This window comes from Bacillus rossius (genome assembly GCF_032445375.1).
Source record: "Bacillus rossius redtenbacheri isolate Brsri chromosome 9 unlocalized genomic scaffold, Brsri_v3 Brsri_v3_scf9_1, whole genome shotgun sequence".
Lineage (NCBI taxonomy): Eukaryota > Metazoa > Arthropoda > Insecta > Phasmatodea > Bacillidae > Bacillus > Bacillus rossius.
The window spans coordinates 3,919,039-3,941,033 of record NW_026962012.1 but is presented as its reverse complement, the minus strand read 5'-3'; the positions used below and the strand labels follow the sequence as shown (position 1 = coordinate 3,941,033).

Sequence of the window (21,995 nt, the reverse complement as noted above, 5' to 3'; positions counted from 1 at the left end):
AATCAACCAAGCCGCCTCATCTCAAAGTGGCCTTAAGTCAGCTGTCCCGATACTCCTGACACGTAGCGAGAGTCGGCCACTGGCTGAGGAGCACGGCGTGTGCTCTCCATTCACTGGAATGAACTCCAGTCAACTCCGACTAGGCATTCGCGGGGTTGGAAACGGTCAGATGGAGTAGCAGAATGAACTGGTGAAGGGAAACGGGAGTACCCCGAAAAAATTCACATGATCACGGCAGCGTCGTTCGCATTCGGTGGCGGATTCAGGAATACTTTCGTAAAACATTAAGGTGTAGGGAGTGAAGAGTAAAAAAATCAGAAAATAATAGAATATGCGTATTTAAAAAACCCATGTCAACTAAAATGGTTTTAAACTTACTATTTCATTCTCAACATGCAACCGAAATATCATAATTAATTGGGGAGGGGGGGGAGAGAGAGAGCGAGAGAGAGTTGTTTATAATACTATCATCGCCCCCTCCCCTTTTCACTCTCAATCACTCTCAATTTTCCCTCGGCTTTTCTCCAGGAAATTAAACCTGGGTGGTCATCGTCCCATTCTTCTTGGATGTTTTGACAGTTTCCACAACATCTTTACGTAACTAAATATCACAAAAACACTATTTCTCTGATTTCAGGATCATGGACTCAGAAATAAACCCACCAAGAGAAGTGAAATCTGTGGTACTCGGGGGCTATGGAAGCTATAACAAAATCAAGGTAAGTGCAAAGATTTTCCTCTTTACTTAAAATGTTTTCTAATTTGTATGTTGAACAATCATATGGACCAAATAATTTTAAAGAGAAATATTGTACTAACTTAAAAAGGATACTGAAATAGTTTATTTTTATGAATGTGTTATGGATATACACAAAAATTGCTTCTTAAATTAAGGAATCCTTACGTTTTGACAACTTTTTAACTAATTTTTTCTTGCATGTTAGTTTCGATGTATGGTTATGAACTACTACATTGTAAGTTAATTTGCATTTAGGAAATGCGGGCTATCTGCCATATACTCTACAATTCATATGTCGTAGTAATATACCAAAAACGTCAGAACTTGTCAATGGATAGCTTCTCCACATCGTTGTACAAACAGAGATGTGTATATTATATTTTCTTGTATATAAATTCAATTTTTATGCCGGGTATTGGTACATTTTGGTTACTAATATTTCATTTTTCTGGTTCTTTCTACTAACCTATTAATAATGTAACGAACACTTGTCGGTTTTAGCGGTGGTGTAACCTCCTAATCGCATTCATTTGCTCTTAATTGTGGACAAGTACACATTGTTGAATCGCAAAGGCCACAAAGAAGTATATTTTTTAAGGTAACATTATGCTAGCCAGCACAATAATGGTATGCGTGTGTATCTGTTCATCCTACGGCTTCCGAAAGGTTGCTTTTACTGCTGAGGAGAGCTACTTGCAGCTATATTTTGTCGGCTGCTTGCGTGCATTATGAAGTCCGCTTTCAGAGAGTGTACCATGCCAGCATCAAGGGCTGGTCACGGCGGAACTGACATTGGATGCCCGTCGGGCGAATTTCGATTCCGTTTGTTTTTATCTGCCGATTCGATATACATAGATGGTTTCAGTACGAAATAATTTTCATCTAACTATGGATTGCGAAAAACTTACAGGTTTAGTTGTAGAGAGGAGAAGTGTATATAATAATGAGTATTCCTCGTACCACCATAATCTTTGCTAATATTATAAAATAGGTGTTAATTTGTTTGTCTTAAGTAAAATAGGAAACTACTGAACCTATTTCCAGAATTATTTCACCATGATAGAGCTAAATTATTGTTTTTTTGAATATTAAATATTTAAATATTAAAAAATAATAGTGAAGAAATAAAATAAAAGTAAGGAAATACACAATATTTATGTTGTCTTGACAATATGCATATTGTGAAGAAATAAATTTAGTGTGTATTAAACTTATTTTCGTTACTTTTTTATTCGACCTAAACTTTCCATGGAAGTAAAAAAAGGGGGTTGTCTGTAAAGTCGATTTACGGACGTATAATTTTACGTGATAACGTCATAAGAAAACTTTGATGAAAAATTGCATACTTTTTAATTTTGAAATATTATACACATTTTTTTGCAAATTTAATTTAAATAATTTGTTTAAATATAATCACGAACAATTAGTTAAAAAGCCCACCTTAACCTGTTTGATATTATAGAAGATGTTCTCGCATGGTGGTTGGCCGGTTCTTGCACGCTCGGCTCAGGCAGAACGTGACATAGTCATGCTTTTTCGTGCGTGCAGCCAGCGTTCATAGATTTATAAGACGTTATCACGTCAAAAAAATTGACATAGGCTATATTTCATTTTAGATATTTAAGATATAGCAAAATTTGTAACTAAAACCAGAGCTCTGCAAGCTTACACTGAGTAAAATGTTACAGATATAATGTAAGTAGGAGGACAATAGGCATTCTGGATCAACAAAGGATATGCAAATTAGGTAATTGATTACTGTCACTCCTCCCCCTGTCAGTCATCAATCATTTTGTTGCATTTTTCTAGTGTTTTCTCCCCCTCTAGCTGCGGATGATGTGGCTTCTCACAGTTGAAATTGCCAGTATTGTAACAGCTCACATTGCATCACCCAAAATAACATACTGCCTTCATTGATCTTTTGCAAATTTTTTACCCAACTTCGAGGGGGAGATACATCCCAACTATCTCCCCTCCTTCCCCATGCGTCCTTCACTGTGAAAGTTTGGTAACGACAATCATACACCATTACACTCGTATACACAGTCATATTAAAAGGACATATTTGATCATCCCTGTTAATTCTTAAGTATTCGATCTTAAGTTATATTTTACCTCTTGGAGACAGTTTCGCCTTTCTTGACGCATGCCTACAGGTCACTAGGTTCACATCAGTGCCATTTATGCCGCATTCCTTTTTATACTGACAGCGAGGAGGTTTCTGGCCAAGGACAAACCACTTGAGAAAACAAATCCGTAGTAACACGACCAGGCTTGTTTCCTCCCGTCATTATCACAATATTTTTCCCCCTAATCTAACTATAAATAAGTGCATTTGTTTGGGAGGGGTCTGGCTTAGGGGAGACTTAAGTGCTTCTCAGGCTGAAGCCTATACCTACTCTTATTTATGCTGTTTCAATCATGCAGAAAGGGTAGCACGCATCCAGTGTTTTTTTTTGGGGGGGGGGGGGTAGTAGTATAGGATAGGGCATCCGAGGACTGGGTTCTGGGTGTGGAGCCGGAGCCGGTGTCCACCATATTGGATTGTGACGTCACGGCGGCCATCTTGGATGAGTGTAACGGGACACAGTGTAACGGGACAAGTTTGACCTTGACATTTGACCCTCAAAATTCGTCAAAATTGGGCAAAATTTGCCCAAAATTCCTCAAAAATCGCCAAAATTTCAATTTCTGTGAAAAAAAATTCCGTCAAAAATTCGCAAAAAATTCCTCAATTCGAAAATCAGGATTTCGAAAATCCTCAAAAGTCGTTTTGCCCTAGAAAGAACCCTAATTCCTAAAACTGGCTTAAAACTCCTAAGAGATAGCCGCTTATAAGCCATTTCTAGGAATAAGGATACCATGACCGCCATCTTGGATTATGTCGTCACCGATGCATTTTTCGTTACGGCCGCCATCTTTAACTTTTTTATTTATTATCCGATTTTAATAAAATATTTTTTAAAAATTATAAAAAAAATTAAATAATAAAATTTTAATAAAACATTTATAAAAAACAAACATTAACGGCACGGAGTTCGGAGTCCTCGGTTCGAACCCGGTGAGGGCAAAAAAAATTAAAAATGGCGACAGGCTCCTTCCTTAATGGTGGCTGCAGGCAGACTGACTCCCACCACTTTTCTTAAAGCAGATATATCGTCACCTAGTATGACGTCATGTCCGCCATCTTGTCTTCGTTGCTGGAGACCACCATCTTGTTTTCGTCGGCGAGAGTGCGCTGACGCCATGTTAGTTTAGTTCTTATCCGCTAGAGTGCAGTAATCATTTATTACTAAGGTGCCCGCCATCTTGAAATTTGGACGCCATATTGAAAATCCGTAATTATTTAGCTAGAAATTCGGGAAAAATTTCTAAATTCGTTAAATAAATCACTCATTAATTTACATATTGATTCGATCCGCTCCTGTCCTTGGTTCGATACTTGATCGATGCAATAATGTTTAATTTTATGTAAAAAATAATAATTTCAATAAACCATGTTCAACATTCGTAAAGAGACTCTAAATCCTCTACGACCACCATCCTATCAGACATCAAGACCACCATATTGGAAATGCGTAATTTTAATGCTAGAGATCCGGGAAAAAGTTCAGAAATCATTAAATAAATTTCCGATCAATAAACTGGTTAATTAGATCGACTAAGGTCCTTGGTACGATCCCAGGCCGATACAAAACAACTTTAATATTTTAAAAAAGCACCACTAAAGTGTAAGGTTCGAGGAATTAAACACCACAAGTTCTTTTACAAACATAATATTTATTACATAATTTCTATTCTACTACAGGATCACTTACGAAAGCCAGCAATCTTATAATCATTTAGTTCCGCAGCGGTGTGAAATGACTAATTCTTAGCTCCAATCGGTTTATACTAGACAGAGTCCAGCCAGAACCTTTACAGACATAGTCCACCTCTTCTTGACAGAGTTTCTGGATACTGTTTTTAACAGTTTGCTTCACATCGTTAGAACTGTAAATTACTGCAGCCGATGTCTTGAATGCACACTTCTTCACTTTGTCATCGAACGGATATGGCTTTCCATATATACAGTCCAACCACAAGTTATATTTCAAAGGTCCGTTTGTTGCTACATCATCAGTAAGCTGATTGATTATCTTCTGTCTGATATCGTCAAGAAAATTACAAATGTCCTTCGACTCACCGAACGTATTTAGATAATAGTAGTCTTTCAAAGTTCCACGAAATGCAGACTGCGCCAAGTAGAAGCCATTATCGTTCACTTGTAATGCTCCGAACACAGTCTTAGGTTTAGTTCCATGTTCAGACGTCATAACAATCGGTTGCTGGGCATCTGTTTTTTTGGTTGTACGCTTTCGTGTCTCCAATCTAAAGCAAGGAGCCGAAATGTCGGCAGGTAGTTCAGCAGTAGGAGCACAGACTCCACCTTTACATTTTTTCGCATGATGTCGCAAACTGTCAATTCGAGTAAACCATTTAAGGCACTCATCACATCGAAACTTCATGCGAGAAGGATTCTTCGTGCATTTGCTCCGCTCATGTCTTCGTGCATCATGGGAAAATGCGAACGACGTATCACAGTAGCTGCAAGGATACCGTGGTGATGAAGACGATCCTTTCAGACCCGATCCAGATACAGACGTTGCAACAGTAGTACCATTTCCAGGCATTCTCTTATGCACATCGATGCATCGTTGTTGCGCCGAAACCTTTACTTTCTGCCGCACAGCAGGACCTTTGCATGCCTTCATGTGCGTTTTCATATTATCTTTTCTGGCAAACTGCTTATGACATTTCTCACAAACAAACATTTTACGATATAGGTTCTTGGCACATTCGCTCCTCTCGTGTCGCCGGGCATTCCTGTTGTTTGAGAAAATCTTGTCGCAGTAACAGCACCGATGTTCGCTAGTTGTCAAATCAGCATCCATTGAAGTCTCCATCGAGGTCGTATCGTCGATCGTCGTGGTTTCCTGCACATCCAGCTCAGTAGTCATTAAGCTATCTTCTGCTGGTGGTATCACATCTGTTGAAATCTCCTCCAATGTCGACGTCGTCGTCGTTGCCAACGGGATCTGCTCCACCATTGTCGTCGCTGACGTCAAGGTTCCCGTAGACGATGGTACAACGTCCATCGAGTTCGGCGTTAAAGTCGGTAAAGATGCCATCGAGTTCTCAAGAACAGGTAATTACACGACTTATGCACCAGATGAAATAATCTAGGTGATCCTTACACCGTCGACGACAGTAACAAACTGAGCGACCTGCTGTCTAGGACTCGCTTATATACATGCACCGGATGGAATAATACGCAAGTCAAATCAAGAACCATTTACTATAATACTAGAGTCAAAACAACATTAAAAATATAAGGACCATCAACGAAAAGGCAGCACATTTGGAAGCACCGACAACGAAAAGGCAGCACATTTGGAAGCACCGACTACGAAAAGGCAGCACATTTGGAAGCACCGACTACGAAAAGGCAGCACATTTGGAAGCACCGACTACGAAAAGGCAGCACATTTGGAAGCACCGACTACGAAAAGGCAGCACATTTGGAAGCACCGACAACGAAAAGGCAGCACATTTGGAAGCACCGACAACGAAAAGGCAGCACATTTGGAAGCACCGACAACGAAAAGGCAGCACATTTGGAAGCACCGAAAACGAAAAGGCAGCACATTTGGAAGCACCGACAACGAAAAGGCAGCACATTTGGAAGCTCCATCAACAAAAAAAAAAAGGCAAAAAGGAAGCACAAGTTACGAGATCTATGTCTTAGTTAGAAATCAGAATACAAGAAATAAAAACATTAAATTCTTATAATTTAAATTATTTATTTTATTGCTTTACACTATACAAATGCAAGTAAAACAAGCCATTATTGTATGTAGCCAGCATTCCTCAGTTCCTTGAGTATGAAGGATATTTCTTTGATGCAAGAATAGTTTCCTGCACAAAGCGAACCACGTAGAAGTCTTAGCCGGTCAACCAATATGTTTGGATGTTTCCATGATGTGTAATCATTCTCTTCTACCACCATCTTCCTTGCACCTTTATAATTATTATGATCTCTGGTGTCTTCCGTTTTACCACCAACCGCAGGGTAACTTTCATGTTTGAGACGGTGATCATCACAAGCTTGATCAGATTTATTTAATATATCACGTCGTTTCCATCGTTTCGGTCTCAGGACACCGCCACATTCTTCAATCTTGGCAGCTCTAGGTGCTTCATCATAGTCTATGTCTTTGTAAACAGCCTCAGAGTCACTGTAACAATCACCGTAGAAGGCATCGTCTTCACCCAATTTACCGTAATAATTCGATGTTGATGATGTTGAAGTGTCTTCATCGTCTTCATGCTTCCTTTTTAGGAGTCCATCATTTTTACAAAGTAGGAAAGATCTACTTGAATTCGGCTGGAATTTATTCTCACTTTTCACGTTAAGGATTCTTCCATTGTCTTCATTCTTCCGTAAATCATCAACCTCCTTCAATTTAAGTTCTTTGTCGAGATCGGAAGAGCCAAGAAAATTATTGTCGTAATGCAGATCATTCTTCCTTAGGCTAGTAGATTCATCGTTGTCCTCTAGCTTGTACGCAGGCTTGGCGCTACAAGTTCTGCCATGTCTTTTTAGGCTCTCTCTCCGCGTAAACGACTTGCTACATCGAACACAACTTATCATATTGCGCAGTGGATTTTTAACACAGTCATTCTTCTCGTGTTGTCTTTTATTCTTTCTCAAGATAAACTTTTTACTGCAAAACTTACACCTATGTTCTTTCGATACAGCGTCAGATCCCGAATCGGAATTCATATTAGTTACTGAGACTAATGCCAGATACCAATTGAGTGTATTAAATTAGATCCAATACTTAAATAGAAATTTTTTTTATATTTCATCAGCGAGAAATAATATATCTCATGCAAAAGTACTTTATGCATGTAGTTCTGCTTTTCAACAACAGATGTCGCCACATGTTGCTTGCAGGTAAATCATATTTAGTTTTTTTATGCGGGATGCGGGATGCTCACTAACGATCGCAAAAGAAGGATGGCTTCGCTAGACTCCAAGGAAAAGGAAGTATGTTGGTGCTCCACAGATGTCTCATGGCATAATATTAATTTGACTGAGTAATGATATTTTTTAATTCCACCTGATGAAAATATTGCAAGTTTTGATTTAGTAGCAGAAATTATCGAATTAAATGTAACTCCAAATAAAATGACATGTCTCATTAGACAAAAAAAATCCATGCGGAGAGCGGTTTCTCAGAATAGTCAGAAACACTTGAAGAAACCACAGGATTGATTGCAAGAACACGGGAAAAACCATCAAAATATTGACAGGAATAATCAGGAGCACACGGAGAAAACCATCATAATATTGGCAAGAATAATCAGGAGCACACGGAGAAAACCATCATAATATTGACCAGATTAATCAGAAGTACTCGGAGAAAACCACCACATGTTTTCTTTGATATCATAAAATTACAGGAATAAATATTTTTTAATTAAAAAATAAATTAATAAAAAAATTAAAAAAAATTTAAAAAAATTAAAAAAAAATTAAAAAAAATGCATAAACAGTTTCTGCTAGCTTGTAAACTTATCATTGTTGAGCAAAGATAAAGTTCTTGTACAAGCCAGAAATTTATGCATTTTTTTTTAATTTTTTTTAATTTTTTTTAATTTTTTTTAATTTTTTTTTTATTAATTTATTTTTATATTTAATATTTATTCCTGTAATTTTATGATATCAAAGAAAACATGTGGTGGTTTTCTCCGAGTACTTCTGATTAATCTGGTCAATATTATGATGGTTTTCTCCGTGTGCTCCTGATTATTCTTGCCAATATTATGATGGTTTTCTCCGTGTGCTCCTGATTATTCCTGTCAATATTTTGATGGTTTTTCCCGTGTTCTTGCAATCAATCCTGTGGTTTCTTCAAATGTTTCTGACTATTCTGAGAAACCGCTCTCCGCATGGATTTTTTTTGTCTAATGAGACATGTCATTTTATTTGGAGTTACATTTAATTCGATAATTTCTGCTACTAAATCAAAACTTGCAATATTTTCATCAGGTGGAATTAAAAAATATCATTACTCAGTCAAATTAATATTATGCCATGAGACATCTGTGGAGCACCAACATACTTCCTTTTCCTTGGAGTCTAGCGAAGCCATCCTTCTTTTGCGATCGTTAGTGAGCATCCCGCATCCCGCATAAAAAAACTAAATATGATTTACCTGCAAGCAACATGTGGCGACATCTGTTGTTGAAAAGCAGAACTACATGCATAAAGTACTTTTGCATGAGATATATTATTTCTCGCTGATGAAATATAAAAAAAATTTCTATTTAAGTATTGGATCTAATTTAATACACTCAATTGGTATCTGGCATTAGTCTCAGTAACTAATATGAATTCCGATTCGGGATCTGACGCTGTATCGAAAGAACATAGGTGTAAGTTTTGCAGTAAAGAGTTTATCTTGAGAAAGAATAAAAGACAACACGAGAAGAATGACTGTGTTAAAAATCCACTGCGCAAAATGATAAGTTGTGTTCGATGTAGCAATTCGTTTACGCGGAGAGAGAGCCTAAAAAGACATGGCAGAACTTGTAGCGCCAAGCCTGCGTACAAGCTAGAGGACAACGATGAATCTACTAGCCTAAGGAAGAGTGATCTGCATTACGACAATAATTTTCTTGGCTCTTCCGATCTCGACAAAGAACTTAAATTGAAGGAGGTTGATGATTTACGGAAGAATGAAGACAATGGAAGAATCCTTAACGTGAAAAGTGAGAATAAATTCCAGCCGAATTCAAGTAGATCTTTCCTACTTTGTAAAAATGATGGACTCCTAAAAAGGAAGCATGAAGACGATGAAGACACTTCAACATCATCAACATCGAATTATTACGGTAAATTGGGTGAAGACGATGCCTTCTACGGTGATTGTTACAGTGACTCTGAGGCTGTTTACAAAGACATAGACTATGATGAAGCACCTAGAGCTGCCAAGATTGAAGAATGTGGCGGTGTCCTGAGACCGAAACGATGGAAACGACGTGATATATTAAATAAATCTGATCAAGCTTGTGATGATCACCGTCTCAAACATGAAAGTTACCCTGCGGTTGGTGGTAAAACGGAATACACCAGAGATCATAATAATTATAAAGGTGCAAGGAAGATGGTGGTAGAAGAGAATGATTACACATCATGGAAACATCCAAACATATTGGTTGACCGGCTAAGACTTCTACGTGGTTCGCTTTGTGCAGGAAACTATTCTTGCATCAAAGAAATATCCTTCATACTCAAGGAACTGAGGAATGCTGGCTACATACAATAATGGCTTGTTTTACTTGCATTTGTATAGTGTAAAGCAATAAAATAAATCATTTAAATTATAAGAATTTAATGTTTTTATTTCTTGTATTCTGATTTCTAACTAAGACATAGATCTCGTAACTTGTGCTTCCTTTTTGCCTTTTTTTTTGTTGATGGAGCTTCCAAATGTGCTGCCTTTTCGTTGTCGGTGCTTCCAAATGTGCTGCCTTTTCGTTTTCGGTGCTTCCAAATGTGCTGCCTTTTCGTTGTCGGTGCTTCCAAATGTGCTGCCTTTTCGTTGTCGGTGCTTCCAAATGTGCTGCCTTTTCGTTGTCGGTGCTTCCAAATGTGCTGCCTTTTCGTAGTCGGTGCTTCCAAATGTGCTGCCTTTTCGTAGTCGGTGCTTCCAAATGTGCTGCCTTTTCGTAGTCGGTGCTTCCAAATGTGCTGCCTTTTCGTAGTCGGTGCTTCCAAATGTGCTGCCTTTTCGTTGTCGGTGCTTCCAAATGTGCTGCCTTTTCGTTGATGGTCCTTATATTTTTAATGTTGTTTTGACTCTAGTATTATAGTAAATGGTTCTTGATTTGACTTGCGTATTATTCCATCCGGTGCATGTATATAAGCGAGTCCTAGACAGCAGGTCGCTCAGTTTGTTACTGTCGTCGACGGTGTAAGGATCACCTAGATTATTTCATCTGGTGCATAAGTCGTGTAATTACCTGTTCTTAAGAACTCGATGGCATCTTTACCGACTTTAACGCCGAACTCGATGGACGCTGTACCATCGTCTACGGGAACCTTGACGTCAGCGACGACAATGGTGGAGCAGATCCCGTTGGCAACGACGACGACGTCGACATTGGAGGAGATTTCAACAGATGTGATACCACCAGCAGAAGATAGCTTAATGACTACTGAGCTGGATGTGCAGGAAACCACGACGATCGACGATACGACCTCGATGGAGACTTCAATGGATGCTGATTTGACAACTAGCGAACATCGGTGCTGTTACTGCGACAAGATTTTCTCAAACAACAGCAATGCCCGGCGACACGAGAGGAGCGAATGTGCCAAGAACCTATATCGTAAAATGTTTGTTTGTGAGAAATGTCATAAGCAGTTTGCCAGAAAAGATAATATGAAAACGCACATGAAGGCATGCAAAGGTCCTGCTGTGCGGCAGAAAGTAAAGGTTTCGGCGCAACAACGATGCATCGATGTGCATAAGAGAATGCCTGGAAATGGTACTACTGTTGCAACGTCTGTATCTGGATCGGGTCTGAAAGGATCGTCTTCATCACCACGGTATCCTTGCAGCTACTGTGATATATCGTTCGCATTTTCCCATGATGCACGAAGACATGAGCGGAGCAAATGCACGAAGAATCCTTCTCGCATGAAGTTTCGATGTGATGAGTGCCTTAAATGGTTTACTCGAATTGACAGTTTGCGACATCATGCGAAAAAATGTAAAGGTGGAGTCTGTGCTCCTACTGCTGAACTACCTGCCGACATTTCGGCTCCTTGCTTTAGATTGGAGACACGAAAGCGTACAACCAAAAAAACAGATGCCCAGCAACCGATTGTTATGACGTCTGAACATGGAACTAAACCTAAGACTGTGTTCGGAGCATTACAAGTGAACGATAATGGCTTCTACTTGGCGCAGTCTGCATTTCGTGGAACTTTGAAAGACTACTATTATCTAAATACGTTCGGTGAGTCGAAGGACATTTGTAATTTTCTTGACGATATCAGACAGAAGATAATCAATCAGCTTACTGATGATGTAGCAACAAACGGACCTTTGAAATATAACTTGTGGTTGGACTGTATATATGGAAAGCCATATCCGTTCGATGACAAAGTGAAGAAGTGTGCATTCAAGACATCGGCTGCAGTAATTTACAGTTCTAACGATGTGAAGCAAACTGTTAAAAACAGTATCCAGAAACTCTGTCAAGAAGAGGTGGACTATGTCTGTAAAGGTTCTGGCTGGACTCTGTCTAGTATAAACCGATTGGAGCTAAGAATTAGTCATTTCACACCGCTGCGGAACTAAATGATTATAAGATTGCTGGCTTTCGTAAGTGATCCTGTAGTAGAATAGAAATTATGTAATAAATATTATGTTTGTAAAAGAACTTGTGGTGTTTAATTCCTCGAACCTTACACTTTAGTGGTGCTTTTTTAAAATATTAAAGTTGTTTTGTATCGGCCTGGGATCGTACCAAGGACCTTAGTCGATCTAATTAACCAGTTTATTGATCGGAAATTTATTTAATGATTTCTGAACTTTTTCCCGGATCTCTAGCATTAAAATTACGCATTTCCAATATGGTGGTCTTGATGTCTGATAGGATGGTGGTCGTAGAGGATTTAGAGTCTCTTTACGAATGTTGAACATGGTTTATTGAAATTATTATTTTTTACATAAAATTAAACATTATTGCATCGATCAAGTATCGAACCAAGGACAGGAGCGGATCGAATCAATATGTAAATTAATGAGTGATTTATTTAACGAATTTAGAAATTTTTCCCGAATTTCTAGCTAAATAATTACGGATTTTCAATATGGCGTCCAAATTTCAAGATGGCGGGCACCTTAGTAATAAATGATTACTGCACTCTAGCGGATAAGAACTAAACTAACATGGCGTCAGCGCACTCTCGCCGACGAAAACAAGATGGTGGTCTCCAGCAACGAAGACAAGATGGCGGACATGACGTCATACTAGGTGACGATATATCTGCTTTAAGAAAAGTGGTGGGAGTCAGTCTGCCTGCAGCCACCATTAAGGAAGGAGCCTGTCGCCATTTTTAATTTTTTTTGCCCTCACCGGGTTCGAACCGAGGACTCCGAACTCCGTGCCGTTAATGTTTGTTTTTTATAAATGTTTTATTAAAATTTTATTATTTAATTTTTTTTATAATTTTTAAAAAATATTTTATTAAAATCGGATAATAAATAAAAAAGTTAAAGATGGCGGCCGTAACGAAAAATGCATCGGTGACGACATAATCCAAGATGGCGGTCATGGTATCCTTATTCCTAGAAATGGCTTATAAGCGGCTATCTCTTAGGAGTTTTAAGCCAGTTTTAGGAATTAGGGTTCTTTCTAGGGCAAAACGACTTTTGAGGATTTTCGAAATCCTGATTTTCGAATTGAGGAATTTTTTGCGAATTTTTGACGGAATTTTTTTTCACAGAAATTGAAATTTTGGCGATTTTTGAGGAATTTTGGGCAAATTTTGCCCAATTTTGACGAATTTTGAGGGTCAAATGTCAAGGTCAAACTTGTCCCGTTACACTGTGTCCCGTTACACTCATCCAAGATGGCCGCCGTGACGTCACAATCCAATATGGTGGACACCGGCTCCGGCTCCACACCCAGAACCCAGTCCTCGGATGCCCTATCCTATACTACTGGGGGGGGGGACATTGGCCAGCCATGCAGTAGCTATTGATGCCATGACTAACTCCCCTATCTTAAATCTAGACTATAACTAGTCAGTTGGGCCCAGGTAAAACCCTGGGCTCATTCATGTGGGGTTAAATTCTTGCAAGCATTTAGTAGGCAGGTTCAGCACAGGACAAGACGGGTGGTCTGGAAGAAGAGTTTGTCAGGGCAGGAAGTTTCAACCACGCTGGGGTCGGGAGCTTGGACCTTGTGCCCCTCATTGGTGTTTGTGCACGTCTGGGGCCATTATCACCGTTTGCATAACTGTGCCGTGTGCTTCTGCTGAGACTGCCTGATTACTTAGTGTACAGGCTCCAAATATTTACATGCGCGACTTTAAACTGAAGTGAGTCATAAAACATTGCAGGCTAACAAATTTTTGATACAACCAAGATTCCATTTTCACAGTATCATATAAATATTTAAAAAATATATATAATATTGGTTAATACTATTTCAAGGGGCCAAAATTGAGTCCACCCGGAATCTTCAAGTAGGCCTACTGTACTTGAATTCGGATACGAGTAGTATAGGATAGCCGGAGCTGCGCCAGGCGTCAGGGTGTGGAGCCTGTGGAGCCGACCGCCATCTTGGATTGTGACGTCACGGCGGCCATTTTTGATTCAAAATTCCTCAAAATTGACTCAAAATGACTCAAAAATTCCCGTTTTAAGAAAAAATTTCCCGTTTTCGAGGGAAAAATTCCCGTTTCGAGGGAAAATTAGGATTTCGAAAAACCACAAAAGTCGGTTTTGCATTAAAAACCACGAAATTCCTGATAGAGGCTTAAGCATCCTTAACTCAAGCCTCAGTTAAGCCTCTTTTAGGATTATGACGTCACCGTTGCTATTTTCGTTACGCCCGCCATCTTGAAAATCCGCAATTTTTATGTTAGAAAATCGGGAAAAAATTTAAAAATCATTAAAAAAATTATTTGATCGAATTAAAAAAAAATATTAAAAACCACTGTTGCAGTTATCGTTACGGTCGCCATCTTGGATTATATAAATGTTGCATATTTCGTTACACCCGCCATCTTGGTTGAGTACTATACCATCGTTACACTTTATGTTACGACCACCATATTGGATCCTATTAATATTGCAATTATCGTTATGGTCACCATCTTAAAATTTAGACGCCATCTTGAAAATCCGTAATTTTAATGCTAGAGATTCGGGAAAAAATTTAAAAATCATTAAAAAAAATTAACTAATCGAATTAAATAATAAAAAATCCTTAAAACCACCATTGCACTTTTTCGTGACGGCCGCCATCTTGTCTCCATCCGCTGGAGACCACCATCTTGTTTTCGTCTGCTAGAGTGTGCCAATACCATGTAGTATAACTATCTGGTCACCATACATTTGTCCTCAACTGTTGACATTGAACATTGACCTTGGCCTTTGACCTTGATCTTGAAATATGACCTTGATCTTTGACCTTGACCTTGAAGTTTGACCTTGACCTTGAAATTTGACTTTGTCCTTGAAATTTGACCTTGACCTTGAAATTTGACCTTGACCTTGAAATCTGACCTTGACCTTTGACATTGACCTTGACCTTGAAATTTGACTTTGTTTTTGTAATTTGACTTTGTCCTTGTCGACCATCATGGATCCGACATTTTATGTTCAGTACATGCTACCAGGAGCTACCACCTGCTGGAGTACGCCATCTTGTGCGTGTACTTGTATTATAGAGTACATTTCCATCTGGATAATTTTATTCTAACCCGCTACAGTGCAGTAATCATTTATTATGGAGGTGCCCCCCGCCATCTTGAAATTCGGCCGCCATCTTGAAATCATGTAATAATGTAGCTAGATAAGCGGGAAAAAATCCAAAATTCATTAAATAAATTAGTAATCCATATAATGATTGATTGGATCGACTAAGGTCCTTGGTTCGATCCCTGGCCGATACAAAACAACTTTAATTTAAAAAAAATACTAAAAAAGTGTTAGGTTTGAGAAAATAAAAACACCACAAGTTCTTTTAAAAAAATTTAATACATAAATTCAATACACTACTACAAGTACAAAAAAAACACTGACAAATTACCAAAGCTTTTTGGATTCCTCGATTCAAACAGTCTTCTTATTGTACGGACTAAGCCTTTTTACATGACTTTATATGTCTATCCGATCCGTTCATCACCACAGCCAGAGACGGACTGAAGTTCATAGCACTTATATATAGTCTCATTAGCCGGTACAACACATGAGTCAAATCAATAACCATGTTCATTATACGTCTCGGAGCATTTTTTATAATGACGATGTAAGCTATCGAGACGTGAAATTAGTTTATTACACTTATTGCACTGAAATTGTATTCTTTGAACATTATTAGAACAACCGCTTCTTTCATGTCTGCGAGCATTTGAGGTGATCGTAAATGATGCACCACAGTATTTGCACCGATGCGAAGTACGCTCTTCATTAATTGAAGTATTCAATGCTGATGAAACTTCAGCTGATGGTGGAACAGCACATATCGAAGTCTCCTCCAGTGTTGTCAGAGGCGTTGCCAACGGGATCTGCTCCAACATCGTCGGCGCCGACGTCATGGTTCCCGTAGTCGATGGTACATCCTCCATCGAGTACGACATTAAAGTCGGTAAAGATGCCATCGAAGTATCAAGAACAGGCAATTACGCGACTTATGCACCAGAAGAAACAAACTAGGTGATCCGTACACCGTCGACGCCAGTAACAAACTAGGCGACCTGCTGTCTAGGACTCGTTCATATACATTAACCGGTTTGAATAATACGCTAGTCAAATCAAGAGCAATTTACTAAAATACTAGAGTCAAAACAACATTAAAAAAATAGAAGCACCATCAACAAAAAAGGAAGCACATTTGGAAGCACCGTCATCGAAAAGGCAGCACATTTGGAAGCACCAACTACGAAAAGGCAGCACATTTGGAAGCACCGACTACGAAAAGGCAGCACATTTGGAAGCACCAACTACGAAAAGGCAGCACATTTGGAAGCACCGACAATGAAAAGGCAGCACATTTGGAAGCACCGACAACGAAAAGGCAGCACATTTGGAAGCACCGACTACGAAAAGGCAGCACATTTGACAGCACCGACAACGAAAAGGCAGCACATTTGGCAGCACCGACAACGAAAAGGCAGCACATTTGGAAGCAACGACTACGAAAAGACAGCACATTTGGAAGAACCGACAACGAAAAGGCAGCATATTTGGAAGCACCATCATCGAAAAGGCAGCATATTTGGAAGCTCCATCAACAAAAAAAAAGGCAAAAAGGAAGCACAAGTTACGAGATCTAAGTCTTAGTTAGAAATCAGAATACAAGAAATAAAAACATTAAATTCTTATAATTTAAATTATTTATTTTATTGCTTTACATTATACAAATGCAAGTAAAACAAGCCATTATTGTATGTAGCCAGCATTCCTCAGTTCCTTGAGTAGGAAGGATATTTCTTTGATGCACGAATAGTTTCCTGCACAAAGCGAACCATGTAGAAGTCTTAGCCGGTCAACCAATATGTTTGGATCTTTCCATGATGTGTAATCATTCTCTTCTACCACCATCTTCCTTGTACCTTTATAATAAATATTATGATCTCTGGTGTCTTCCGTTTTACCACCAACCTCAGGGTAACTTTCATGTTTGAGACGGTGATCATCACAAGCTTGAACAGATTTATTTAATATATCACATCATTTCCACCGTTTCGGTCTCAGGACACCGCCACATTCTTCGATCTTGGCAGCTTTAGGTGCTTCATCATAGTCTATGTCTTTGTCAACAGCCTCAGAGTCACTGTAACAAACACCGTAGAAGGAATCGTCTTCACCCAATTTACCGTAATAATTCGATGTTGATGATGTTGAAGTGTCTTCATCTTCTTCATGCATCCTTTTTAGGAGTCCATCATTTTTACAAAGTAGGAAAGATCTACTTGAATTCGGCTGGAATATATTCTCACTTTTCACGTTAAGGATTCTTCCATTGTCTTCATTCTTCCGTAAATCATCAACCTCCTTCAATTTAAGTTCTTTGTCGAGATCGGAAGAGCCAAGAAAATTATTGTCGTAATGCAGATCACTCTTCCTTAGGCTAGTAGATTCATCGTTGTCCTCTAGCTTGTACGCAGGCTTGGCGCTACAAGTTCTGCCATGTCTTTTTAGGCTCTCTCTCCGCGTAAACGACTTGCTACATCGAACACAACTTATCATATTGCGCAGTGGATTTTTAACACAGTCATTCTTCTCGTGTTGTCTTTTATTCTTTCTCAAGATAAACTCTTTACTGCAAAACTTACACCTATGTTCTTTCGATACAGCGTCAGATCCCAAATCGGAATTCATATTAGTTACTGAGACTAATGCCAGATACCAATTGAGTGTTTTAAATTAGATCCAATACTTAAATAGATTTTTTTTCATATTTCATTAGCGAGAATTAATATATCTCATGCAAAAGTACTTTATGCATGTAGTTCTGCTTTTTAACAACAGATGTCGCCACATGTTGCTTGCAGATAAATAATATTTAGTTCTTTTATGCGGGATGCGGGATGCTCACTAACGATCGCAAAAGAAGGATGGCTTCGCTAGACTCCAAGGAAAAGGAAGTTCGTCTTGCATGTTGGTGCTCCACAGATGTCTCATGGCGTAATATTAATTTGACTGATTAATGATATTTGTTAATTCCACCTGATAAAAATATTGCAAGTTTTGATTTAGTAGCAGAAATTATCGAATTAAATGTAACTCCAAATAAAATGACATGTCTCAATAGACCAAAAAAAAATCCATGCAGAGAGCGGTTTCTCAGATTAGTCAGAAACACTTGAAGAAACCACAGGAATGATTGCAAGCACACGGAAAAAACCACCAAAATATTGTCAAGAATAATCAGGAGCACACGGAGAAAACCATCATAATATTGACAAGAATAATCAGGAGCACACGGAGAAAACCATCATAATATTGACCAGATTAATCAGAAGTACTCGGAGAAAACCACCACATGTTTTCTTTGATATCATAAAATTACAGGAAAAAATATTTTAAAATAAAAATAAATTAATAAAAAAAATAAAAAAATAAATAATTAATAAAAAAATAAAAAAAATAAAAAAATGCATAAATTTCTGGCTTGTACAAGAACTCTATCTTTGCTCAACAATGATAAGTTTACAAGCTAGCAGAAACTGTTTATGCATTTTTTTTATTTTTTTTATTTTTTTTAATCATCAACACTGGAGGAGACTTCGATATGTGCTGTTCCACCATCAGCTGAAGTTTCATCAGCATTGAATACTTCAATTAATGAAGAGCGTACTTCGCATCGGTGCAAATACTGTGGTGCATCATTTACTATCACCTCAAATGCTCGCAGACATGAAAGAAGCGGTTGTTCTAATAATGTTCAAAGAATACAATTTCAGTGCAATAAGTGTAATAAACTAATTTCACGTCTCGATAGCTTACATCGTCATTATAAAAAATGCTCCGAGACGTATAATGAACATGGTTATTGATTTGACTCATGTGTTGTACCGGCTAATGAGACTATATATAAGTGCTATGAACTTCAGTCCGTCTCTGGCTGTGGTGATGAACGGATCGGATAGACATTTAAAGTCATGTAAAAAGGCTTAGTCCGTACAATAAGAAGACTGTTTGAATCGAGGAATCCAAAAAGCTTTGGTAATTTGTCAGCGTTTTTTTTTGTACTTGTAGTAGTGTATTGAATTTATGTATTAAAATTTTTTAAAAGAACTTGTGGTGTTTTTATTTTCTCAAACCTAACACTTTTTTAGTATTTTTTTTAAATTAAAGTTGTTTTGTATCGGCCAGGGATCGAACCAAGGACCTTAGTCGATCCAATCAATCATTATATGGATTACTAATTTATTTAATGAATTTTGGATTTTTTCTCGCTTTTCTAGCTACATTATTACATGATTTCAAGATGGCGGCCGAATTTCAAGATGGCGGGGGGCACCTCCATAATAAATGATTACTGCACTGTAGCGGGTTAGAATAAAATTATCCAGATGGAAATGTACTCTATAATACAAGTACACGCATAAGATGGCGTACTCCAGCAGGTGGTAGCTCCTGGTAGCATGTACTGAACATAAAATGTCGGATCCATGATGGTCGACAAGGACAAAGTCAAATTACAAAAACAAAGTCAAATTTCAAGGTCAAGGTCAATGTCAAAGGTCAAGGTCAAATTTCAAGGACAAAGTCAAATTTCAAGGTCAAGGTCAAATTTCAAGGTCAAGGTCAAATTTCAAGGTCAAGGTCAAACTTCAAGTTCAAGGTCAAAGATCAAGGTCAAGGTCATATTTCAAGGTCAAGGTCAAAGGCCAAGGTCAATGTTCAATGTCAACAGTTGAGGACAAATGTATGGTGACCAGATAGTTATACTACATGGTATTGGCACACTCTAGCAGATGAAAACAAGATGGTGGTCTCCAGCGGATGGAGACAAGATGGCGGCCGTCACGAAAAAGTGCAATGGTGGTTTTAAGGATTTTTTATTATTTAATTCGATTAGTTAATTTTTTTTAATGATTTTTAAATTTTTTCCCGAATCTCTAGCATTAAAATTACGGATTTTCAAGATGGCGTCTAAATTTTAAGATGGTGACCATAACGATAATTGCAACATTAATAGGATCCAATATGGTGGTCGTAACATAAAGTGTAACGATGGTATAGTAATCAACCAAGATGGCGGGTGTAACGAAATATGCAACATTTATATAATCCAAGATGGCGACCGTAACAATAACTGCAACAGTGGTTTTTAATATTTTTTTTTAATTCGATCAAATAATTTTTTTAATGATTTTTAAATTTTTTCCCGATTTTCTAACATAAAAATTGCGGATTTTCAAGATGGCGGGCGTAACGAAAATAGCAACGGTGACGTCATAATCCTAAAAGAGGCTTAACTGAGGCTTGAGTTAAGGATGCTTAAGCCTCTATCAGGAATTTCGTGGTTTTTAATGCAAAAACGACTTTTGTGGTTTTTCGAAATCCTAATTTTCCCTCGAAACGGGAATTTTTCCCTCGAAAACGGGAAATTTTTTCTTAAAACGGGAATTTTTGAGTCAATTTTGAGGAATTTTGAGGAATTTTGAGTCAAAAATGGCCGCCGTGACATCACAATCCAAGATGGCGGTCGGCTCCACAGGCTCCACACCCTGACGCCTGGCGCAGCTCCGGCTATCCTATACTACTGATACGGCCTTTAAATGTTGAAATTTTCCTTGACAGATCCTTCAGTCGTGTGACTGTAGGCGCCTGGCCTGGGACCAAAGGCCAGGTCCTTCAGTCCCGCGAATGAAGGCCCATGGACCAAAGGCCAGGTCCTTATGTCCCGCGAATGAAGGCCTGTGGACCAAAGGCCAGGTCCTTCAGTCCCGCGACTGAAGGCCTGTGGACCAAAGGCCAGGTCCTTACCAAAGGCCAGGTCCTTCAGTACCGCGAATTAAGGCCTGTGGACCAAAGCCAAGGTCCTTCAGTCTCGCGACTGAAGGCCCGTGGACCAAAGGCCAACTCCTTCAGTCCCGCGACTGAAAGCCCGTGGACCAAAGGCCAGGTCCTTCAGTACCGCGAATGAAGGCCCGTGGACCAAAGGCCAGATCCTTCAATCCCGCGACTGAAGGCCTGTGGACCAAAGGCCAGGTCCTCCAGTCCCGCGACTGAAGGCCTGTGGACCAAAGGCCATGTCCTCCAGTCCGGCGAATGAAGGCCTGTGGACCAAAGGCCAGGTCCTCCAGTCCCGCGAATGAAGGCCTGTGGACCAAAGGCCAGGTCCTTCAGTCGAGCGACTGAAGGCGCCCAGCCTGTGTACCAAAGGCCAGGTCCTTCAGTCCCGCGACTGAAGGCCCGTGGACCAAAGGCCAGGTCCTTCAGTCGAGCTGTGTACCAAAGGTAAGTGTCGACGCGCAGGTGCAGCCCTGGCCGCTGCCGGCGGGCCCCGGCGAGGACGAGGTGGAACTGCAAGTGGTCGCCTGCGGCCTCAACTTCGCCGACGTGTACACGCGCCAGGGCCTGCTCAGGGACCGCAGCCCGCCCTTCGTCATGGGGATGGAGTGCGCCGGGAAAGTGACGGTGGTTGGTTCGCGCGTGACCAACATTCAGGTGGGTACACGGGCCACATTGCAGTTGCACCTGGGTCATTTTTTTGGAGCGTGGCATCATCGGGGAAAAAAAAAAACTTTTTTTAAACAACATGTTCAAGCCGACTGGAACCTAAATTTCAATGTTGATGTATTGCTTATTTATCTTAATAAATATTGGTATTCTTTCTCGATAAATACTATCAGTTTGGTTTATTAAATAGTAACGATCTAATTCTGATAAAATCATTTAATATTTTTGGAGTGAAACTTCTTGGCTTAGGGGGCTACAATTCT

General features: G+C 39.2%; 1 protein-coding gene across 1 annotated transcript in view; it reads left to right on the top strand.

Annotated features, from left to right (window-relative positions):
• LOC134542605 (synaptic vesicle membrane protein VAT-1 homolog) overlaps positions 1-21,995 on the top strand; it is a 98,040-nt gene that overhangs the window by 49,842 nt on the left and 26,203 nt on the right. The window contains exons 2-3 of the mRNA XM_063386984.1: positions 638-719; positions 21,529-21,720. Coding sequence (XP_063243054.1) covers positions 642-719; positions 21,529-21,720 — 270 coding nt within the window. The 5' untranslated portion in view covers positions 638-641. The remainder of the gene's footprint in view (positions 1-637; positions 720-21,528; positions 21,721-21,995) is intronic.